This window comes from Octodon degus, unplaced genomic scaffold, assembly GCF_000260255.1.
Source record: "Octodon degus isolate 3935 unplaced genomic scaffold, OctDeg1.0 scaffold00107, whole genome shotgun sequence".
NCBI lineage: Eukaryota > Metazoa > Chordata > Mammalia > Rodentia > Octodontidae > Octodon > Octodon degus.
This window is the reverse complement of record NW_004524683.1, coordinates 8,551,140-8,561,139: the sequence shown is the minus strand read 5'-3', so window position 1 is coordinate 8,561,139 and position 10,000 is coordinate 8,551,140. Positions and strand designations below refer to the sequence as shown.

Below are 10,000 nucleotides of genomic sequence, written 5' to 3'. Positions count from 1 at the left end.
TCATGATTCTGGTCCAAGGTCAAGAGGATCGGCCCTCTTGCCAGCAAGAACGCAAAGGGAGCGCAGCACATCAAAGGCTGAGACAAGGGACCCGCATGAGTGCCCTCTGGTCTTTTTTTTTTTTTTTTTAGTGATACTGGAGATCACACCCAGGGCCACACACGTTCTAGACAGGCATCCTTTTACTAAGTTACATCCCTCCCCAGACCTTCTTAAAATTTTTTATTTTGAGATAGGGACCCAGGTTTGTCTAAAACTTCAGCACAGGGAGGAAGACTGCACATAACAGTTCTTCTCACCTAGCTAGAATCACATGTGGGGTCCAGGCTCCCAGCTTTTCTCTTCTCAAACAACCACTAATTTTTTTTTTCCCCAGAACCGGGGATTGAACTCAGGTCTTTGGGCTTGCCAGGCAAGCGCTTATTCAACTGAGCCATCTCCCCAACCCCGCAACCACTATTCAAAAGGGGGCACCAGTTATCAGGCTGGCCTGGTAACTCAGGGGACTAAAGCACCTGCTTTGGCAGAGTGCCGCAGCCAGGTTGGAATCCAAGTGTGCCGTGCCCGTGAGAGGGCAATTGAGACTGGACATGGTGGCGTATGCCTGTAATCCCAGCTGTTGGGAAGCTGTAAACAGAAGAATCACTACAAGTCTGATCTGTGTTGTGAGACCTTGTAGACCCTGACCTAAGTACAGAAAAGGGGCGGGGGGCACCAGTATGAACACTACCTGGCCCTCACTGAATCCCAAAGATCATGCGTCTAAACATGACAGTAGATTGTTTCCACCCTGTGGCCTAAAAGTGAGGATTAAAGTCTAACATGAGCTTTGTTGGGAATAAACCATATTCAAATCACAGCACATAACAAAGATTTTTTTTTTTTTTAAGTCTTTCTGACACAGGGTCTCACTACGCAGTTCAGGCTGGCCTTGAGCACACTTTGTATCCTAGGCTGGTCTCAAACTCACAATGATCCTCCTGCCTCAGCATCCAAAGTGCTAGGATTACAGGTACATGCCACCACAACCAGCCTATAAACAGGTCTTTAAAAATAATTTCAGGGCTGGTGAGATGGCTCAGTGGTCTAAAGCACCTACTTAGAACAAGCTAAGCTAAGCAACCACAGGGACCACGGTTCAATCCCCCAGCACCACATGCCAGCCAACCCTGCCCCTTGGTGGGCTGAGCTGGCCACACACACAACACACACACACACAAATAAGTAATAAAAAAAAATTTAAAAAAAAAAAAAATAATTTCAATTAAAACTGGATTCAATACTTTTTTTTTCAGTCTTTCTTATTTATTTATCATTTGGAAGACTGAGGCAGGAGGATTGCTCCAGACCAGGAAAACAACTCCAAGTCACACTGAGATGGTCTCAAGAAAATAAAATACAGGGGCTGGTGAGATGGCTCAGGGGTCTAAAGCACCTACTTAGAACAAGCTTAGCAAAGCACAGGGACCACGGTTCAATCCCCCAGCACCACATGCCAGCCAGCCTCGACCCCTGGTGGGCTGAGCTGGCCACACACGCACACAGACACACACATAAGTAAATAAATAAAAATTTAAAAAAAAAGAAAATACAAACACACACACACACACAAACACATATACATGCATAATACACACAGGTTCCAGGCATAGTTTAGTGGCAGAATGTTTAGCATACATGAGGCCTTAAGTCTGATCTTCAGAATGACAAAAAAAAGCACTTATATGTGTATAAGTTATATATACATATGTAAGATGTGTATTTTTATAAATACAGAAAAGGATCCATAAGAATATACATCAAATGGCAAATAGTGGTTATTACTGGAGAACATACACACATACATGCACAAACATCATGTAGATATGTACATATGTGGGAAAGACAGAGGTATGAGAGACACCTATTTTCTTTACACTTTATTTATAGCCTGGCATGGTGGCACAGGCCTGTAATCCCAGCACTGAGGAGGCTTGAGGCAGGAGGGAGTTCGAGACCAGCTTGGACTACAAAGTGAACTCAAGGCCAGCCTGAACTGCATAGCAAGACCTCATCTCCAAAAAAAAAAAATATATATATATATAGATATAGATATAGATATATAGATATTTGTAGACAATATGATTATATATTTGGAACAATGAGAATAATTAAAAAGGGGCTGGGGAGATAGCTCAGTAGAATAAGCACCTGCCGGGCAAGCACAAGGTTCTGAGTTCAATCCCCAGTATCGAAAAAAAAAAAACAAAAAAAAAACAGATCAAGTCCTGTTAATGGCCGGGGAGATGGCTCAGTAGAATAAGTGCTTCCCTGGCAAGCACAAGGGTCTGAGTTCAATCCCTGGTTCCGCAAGAAAAAGAATGAGAATAATTAAAAAGCCATAAACAATAGGAAAATTAAATAAAATCTAAAGAAATTTTCTATATTCTTTAAATTTTTTATCAGCATTTTTAAAAATTTTTCTTTAAATAATTTTATTGAGAAACAAATAACAATGAGAGTTTCAAAACCAATTACTAGCACAGTTTAAATAATTAATACATTGCATATTGTTGTCTTAGTGGTTATCACTGTAAAAGATGCAGACATGATATCCTGTCCACAGACACTATTAGAACAAATCTCTCTATTGATTGAATTAAGAGAAAGCAGTTGTATATCTATCCTAACTATTTTGAATATATAGATACAAAATGGTCATTCATTTGTATCTCCCTTTCTTGGTTTTGTCACAGAAGGGCATTCCATTGTCTTTTAAATATTGTAAATATTTACAATTGCAATATTTACAATTGTAATTTACAATATTTAAATATTTACAATATTTAAAATATTGTAGGTGTGGGAATTTAGCAAAATATTCCAATTAGTCCAGTAGTCCATAATAGTAGTGGGTTTTCCATAAAACTGGCAATGTCAGATGTTGTTGACTTGAGCCTTTTACAGCTCGGCATATTAATATGGCTTTACTTTTCATACTTCATTTTTATACTTTTCTGCTGGATGGTTAAGACCAAGATAAAGCAAGACCTATATAACAAAAAATGTAACTTTTTTATTATCAGCATGATTTGGTTTGGCTTGATTTACAATGTTGGAGATGGAACTTAAGGCCTTCCCACTGAACTACATCTCTTGCCCTTTATGTTCTTATTTTAAGACAGGGTCATACTAAACATTAAGCTGCGCAGGCTGGGCTAAAACTTTCAATCTTCTCACCTCAGCCTCCCAGAGTGCTGGTATTACAAGTATGTGAACATATATTATTTTTAAAATTAAAACAAATTATCTCACAATAAGAGCTTGAAGAGTTTAGAAAAGTAATCAGGATTGAGAACACCCTAAGTAAAACCTCTGTTCTCTTTAACCACATTAGGTGAGGAATGTAGCTCAGGAGCACAGCGCATGCCTGGAAAGTGCAAAGCCCTGAGTTCAACTTTTGGTGGGAAAAAAAAATTAAACACAATTATTAGCTCTGCAGTGAATCAGACATCAGTAAGACAATATGAAAACTGCTGAGGTATCTCTCACCTTGAACACTTCAGAGAAGAAGCCAGACCCAATTTTTTCACAAGTAAAGTCATCCAAACGTGTCAGTCTGGAAAAGGCACTTATAAGAGCTCGATAGGAAGACGTCCAAACTTTCCCTGCCTGGGTCACATTCCCATCTCCTCCACCGCCTCCTTCATACTCTTCAAGGCGCTCCACTCGCGGAGGAAATCCCGCAATTGAATTCCGCTTGCTCCGATCCATAATTCAGTAATCTTTTTTCTTCTTTTTAAGAAAGAACTTCACACATAGTAAGTTTTTGTTGAATTTTACTTCTCTTCCAGTTTGACACTAAACAAGAGACAAAAAAAGTCCATTAAGACCATAAACAAATACATGCAAATCAATATAAAAATATTTCCTTTCACATTCTATCTCCTGATTTTCATATCTAAATACTTCGATGTCTTTACCTTGAAAAAACACTAATATATTTAAAACTCAAATGGCCGGGGAGATGGCTCAGTGGAATAAGCGCTTCCCTGGCAAGCGCAAGGGCAGGGGTCATTCTTCATATAAGTAGAATATAATAGAGATCATCAGTTATAATCTAAGTAATAAAATAATAATATTAATTAACCACCTACTTTCCAGAAAATATAGTATGGGCTAGGGGTACAGCTCAGTGGTTGTATGCATACTTATTCTGAAATAATCCATGATAGAATATTACATTCATTTCACAGAGAGATCACTAAATGTTAGAGACAAAAATCACAACGCAGCCATTCATAGTGGTACATGCCTGTAATTCCAGCTAATCCAGAAGCTGAGGTAGAAACATTGCAAGTTCAAGACCAGCCTGAACAATTTAGCAAGATCCTGTCTCAAAATAAAACATTAAAAATAAATAAATAAAACAAAAAGGGCTGGAGATACAGCCCATTGGTCCTGGGGTCAATGGTCAGTACTACAAATGACAAAGAAAAGAGCAAGACTGATTAAAAAGTCTGTGTTCCTGCAAGTGCCCTTTATAGTTATAGCTTCATATAATTTTCTAATTTGAAAAATTATTAAGTCCAGTGGAAATCAAATATGACAAAGACTTCAAAATTGTATCCAAATAAAAATATAAGAATAAAAACATCTAAAAATTCAGTATTGAATAAATAAATAACACAAGCCAGTAGAAATGACTCTAGAAGGCTCCACCCCACCATATATACATAACTAATCATAAAAGTACAAGCTAATTTTTTATATTTGGCTCTCCTAATTTCTACTTTTTTCTATGACAATCATAAAAGTCCAATGCAAAATAGAACAGTAGGCTTGGCTGGGCATGGTGGCACACACCTATAATCCCAACACTCAGAGGCTGAGGCAGCAGGATCACACTTCAGAGTTCAAGGTCAGCCTGGGCTACAAAGTGAGTTCAAAGCCCAGCTGAGCTGCATAGTGAAACCCTGTCTCAAAAAGAAAAAAAGAGAAAGAAAAGAAGGCTCAGGGTTTTAAGTAACCTGTCTGAGCACAAACAGCTGGCAGAACAAGGCTTGGAACCAATCTCTACCCAGCACGAAAGCTTAGAATTTTTCCATTACTACTTAGTTGAGTGTTTTTCCACATGAGCTGCAAGGAGTTAAACTGGTCACCTGGGTGGAATATAGACAAGAGCCAGGTTGACTATAATTGGAATGGAAACAGAAAAGAAGGAAAAAGAAACTTCAAAAAAATAAGCCATAGTAACATGAAACTGAACACAGAACACAGTTGTGTGCTAAATTAGACAGATTTGACATCTACTGACTTTTTTTCCAGTAGTGGGGACAGACCCCCAGAGCATTCTTGCTCTGAGATAGATATATTTCTAGCCCTTCTTAGTTTTTGTTTTGAGACCATGTCTTACTACATTGGCCTCAGTGGCCCCAAACTCAAGATCCTCCTTCCTCAGCCTCCTCTCTAGCTGGCTACCATGTGGCATTCCACCCACTTGGAACCACTAGTGACTTTTTCATTGTTTGAGAAACAGTTCATTTTTAATGAAATACATTATTCATCCCTGAAGTCCCTGAAGGTTTATGAGGATGGCAGGTCCTAGTTCTCTACACAGAAGATGGAAGACAAAATTGTTGTTACAGGGAGATGGCTCAGTAGAATAAGCGCTTGCCTGACAAGTTCAAGAGCCTGAGTTCAATCCCGGGTTCCGCCAAAAAAAAAAAAAAAAAAAAAAAATTGTTACAGCTCAGCAATATGGTTTTAACATTCTCTTCTGGGCAGAAGGAGGTAAGAGATTGCTAATTACAGCTAAATTGGTTTGACAGGAGTCCTGTTAGAAATTTTACAGTAGCACAACTCAATGACAATTTTGATATTTTTATTTTGAAAAATAAACAACAATGTATCTTTGCTCACAGCACTTTTCAAGAGGGAGAAAAGTTTTTGTTTTTGTTTTTTTTTTAAAGTTAGATGCGGGAGCCAGGGAGATGGCTCAGTAGAATAAGCACTTCCCTGGCAAGCACAAGGGCCTGAGTTCAATCCCCAGTTCCGCAAAAAAAAAAAAAAAAAAAAGTAAAGATAGATGCTAACAGAACTCCCACTGCTGCATAATAGGAATCCTAAACAAAAATATTGATTTCATTTTACTATCATATGGAATGGAGGGAGGGGAGTGACAAGCTAAAGTTCATCTGCAGGAACAACAGATAAACTCAACTATCCTCCACTTACATAAATAAATCATATCTAGCAATGACATGCAATTAGATAAGTGAATTATATCTAGTGATACATATATATTTCAAAAGCAATGTTAGAGGAGAAACAGCAAGTTTAGTTGCTGGCATCACTAAAATTTCATTCAAAAAAGTCCCCACCCAGCATGGGAAACCAGGACTGAGTTACATCCCAGACCTTTTTAATTTTTTTTTTTATACTGAGACAGAGTCTTGTTAAATGTTACACTGAGTAGGCCCAACTGGAACTGTACTTTAACCTAAGCCTCCCATGGTACTGGAACTACAGGTGTGCAAAACCACACACAGCTCAAAAAAAAACCAACCAAACTTCTCAATTAAGCATGGTAGCTAGTCAGGAGGCTGAGGCTGGAGACTTTCAAGCTCAAAGCCAGCTTGACCAATTTAGGGAGCCCTTGTCTCTAAAAAACATTTAGTAAGCAGTTTAGGGATATAGCTCAATAGAAGCATGCCCCTGGTTTGATTCCCAGTAGCAACAAAAAAAAATTTTTTTTTAACTTTTTTTTTTGCTCCGAATGCCTTGAGGGCAGGTTTGGCTGTCTTGAGTTGTGAGGATGGAACCACAGCAACCTAAGCCTGACTGCTTTGTTGAAGCAGCCACTTAAAGAACTGAGCTAAGGGGCAGGCCTTATTTTAATAGTATTTTTATTACTATTAAAAAAATAATAATAACATAATCACCCTCATAATATATAACATCTCTATCTCTTTTTCTTTTTTTTTTCTTTTTTTTTTTTTTTTTTTTTTTCCCCAGGGTCTTGCTGTACAGTTCTGGCTGGCCTTGAGCTCACTTTGTAGCCCAGGCTGGTCTCAAACTTGCAAAGATCCTCCTGCCTCAGCCTCCTGAGTACTGGGATTACAGGTGTGTGCCACCATGTCTGGCCCCTATAGTATATTATATGGACTATATAACAAACAATTTGAGTTCAATTTTTGCTCCATTAATTTGTATTTGTATGAACCTAGATATTTATTTAACCTTTGTACATCTCCAGATCCCCAATTAGATGTAACAGTAGCTACCCAGTGGGGAGCATTTATTTGCCTAGCATGTGCAAGACCCTGGATTCAATCCCCAGTACCAAAACCCAAAACAGCTACATTATACTATTTTATACATTAACTCATTCAATTTCTATAACAGCCACAAGATTACTGATTAGATTAATAGCACCTGGCAAGCAGTAAATCTTGTCATAATTATTAAAGATAGATATTTATACTGAATATCCAAAAGCATGAACAAAAAAGATGATAAAGTCATAGTTTAATTGCTTTAGTGGAAAAGAATAAAAGTGAGAGGAGGGAAAACAAAAGGGATTTCCACTATAGCAATAATGTTTTATTTCCTTTTCTTAAAAAAAGAAACCCATAGCAAACACAAAATGATACATTTGCTATTTGTTCTTTTTTGAAAGGTAATACTTGTTAATTCTAGGTATCAGTTATATCCTACCCTTCCATATCTTTAAAAATTTGAAATTGATAACAGTTTAACAAATTGCCTTTTTCTTTTTTCTTTTTTTTGTGGTACCGGGGATGGAACTCAGGACCCTGCGCTTGCCAGGCAAGCACTTATTCTACTGAGCTACTTCCTGGGCCCCTAGGTTGTCTCTTTTTAAGTCTACTGCTAATATAACTGCTATGCAGAAACTGGGCATGGTGGTGCACGCCTATAATCTCAGCACTTGGGAGGCTGAGGCAGGAAGATTGTTGCAAGTTTGAGACCAGCCTGGGCTACAAAGTGAGCTCAAGACCAGCCTGAACTGCATAGTTAGACACTGAAGACCAAAAAAAAAAAAAAAAAAAAAAAAAAAAAGAAAGAAAGAAAGAAAGAAAAGAAAAAACCAGCTACACAGTATGCTTGGGCCAAGAAAACTGAAAACAATTTGGCAAATAAACAGCATCTCAGTATGCAAGCCAAGCCTCAGATACTCAGACTTCTATTCTGCAACATTTCCACTCTAGTTTTTGGTCCAAAGAATATTTATATCTTATGCTAAAACCTCAAAAGGATTGGGGAATTTTTTGGATAGTCTAACTTACTCAAGTCCGTAAGTTCAAAATAAAAAGAGCTCATAACAAACATGACATATAGTGTAGAGCTCCTCTTGCATGCTAAAGTCATACAACTATTAAACAACTGAGACGAGAGGCAGAAATACAGTCCCCTTCATGGAAATAAGAACTTTCTTAATACATTTTGGAGAAGTGCTGAGCAAGAGAAAACTTCCAAACCATGTCTGCTGAGCCCTCAGACACTACACTAAATAACAACATTTTAAATAAAAGCCAGTAAGCTAGATATAGCATTCAGTACATCTAGCAAATTTTAATCAGCCATTAACAGGGAGTAAAACCATGTATGCATACATTCTAAAACCACAGCCTACTTTTCAAAATCTGAAAATGATTTGGGTGGTGATATTGCGACCATCTCACTATGTAGTCCACCTTGAATTTACTATGTTGCTCATGTTGGCCTTGAACTCACGACAATCCTCCTGCCTCGGTCTCAAGTGTTAGGATTTCAGACATGCGTAGCTGGAAGGAAGGAAGGAAGGAAGGAAGGAAGGAAGGAAGGAAGGAAGGAAGGAAGGAAAGAAGGAAGGAAAAGGAAGGGAGGGAGGAAGGGAGGGAGGTGAGTTACTCTTACATTTCCTAGGAAGAGATAATGATTTAAAAAAAATAATTTCAGCTGTAAAAAGAGTACTTGGCCTAAGATACTATACCTTGTTGATAAATAAGAGTAATTAATTTTAATCTTGCAAAAATTTGGATTCCTGGGGCCGGGGAGATGGCTCAGTGGAATAAGCATTTGCAAGCGCAATGGCCTGAGTTCAATCCCTGGTTCTACAAAAAAAAAAAAAAAAAAAAAAATTTGGATTCCTAGGGCTGGCCAAATAGCTCAGCGGATTAAAGTGCCTGCAAGCAGGCTCAGGGGCCAGGATTCCATCCCCAATCACCAGGCCTGCAGTGCCAGCCCTGCCCCCGGGGCACACTGAGACTGCAATTGAGACTGGGCGTGGTGGTGCATGCCTGTAATCCCGGCTCTTGGAAGGCTGTAAACAGGCAGATCACTTTGAGTCTGATCTAGTAGTGAGACCCTGAACACCCTTCCCTAAAATACAAAAAAAAAAAAAAAAAAATTGGATTCTTAAAATGGAAAATAGTAATACTTGCTTTGCTTCACTAAAAGTAGTTCATGTGCAGTCCCAGTGGTTTTCATCACAGTTTGTGAATTTTAGCGGGAGAAGTAGGAAGGAGTGCCTGGTCAGGGAGAGTTATTTCCACAGCAGCAGGGGCGTGGGGTGGGCACACTGGTATTTCAGTGGGCAGGGCCCAGGGAAGCAAAATGTGCTACAGTGCCCAGAGCAGGACAGCACAACAAAGAGCTGTCCCACCCTGAATGCCAGCAGAGCCCCAGTTACAACACTGCGGTAGAAAAGCTTAAGCACTTTTGTTCTTAAACTAAGAAACAGCCCTTAGCGGTCATTTAAAACTGCCAAATTTATGTGACTCTCAAGGACACATGTAAATAATTTTGTAGTAACTGTGTTTGTCATCTTGAAAGTTCAAAACTTTTCTTTCTCTTCACACAGGTTTTTTTTCCAACAAAACTATCATTTATATTGGGGTTGATTTATCTACAATCAAAAGGTTCTGGGGTTTGGTTTTCTCTCTGGTTCTGAGGACTGAAATCAGGGCTTTCACACTCAGCTACATCTTCAGCCCTTATTTTATTTTATTTTTTTAAT

The 10,000-nt window shown here is 38.6% G+C and overlaps 1 protein-coding gene across 3 annotated transcripts in view; it reads right to left on the bottom strand.

Moving 5' to 3' along the window:
* The window catches only part of Tesk2 (testis-specific kinase 2), a 165,249-nt gene that overhangs the window by 127,410 nt on the left and 27,839 nt on the right, over positions 1 to 10,000 (bottom strand). For all 3 annotated transcript variants that reach the window (XM_023724157.1, XM_004639191.2, XM_023724156.1), the window contains exon 2: positions 3,532 to 3,840. In XM_023724157.1, the coding sequence (XP_023579925.1) occupies positions 3,532 to 3,753 (222 nt within the window). In that variant the 5' untranslated portion in view covers positions 3,754 to 3,840. The remainder of the gene's footprint in view (positions 1 to 3,531; positions 3,841 to 10,000) is intronic.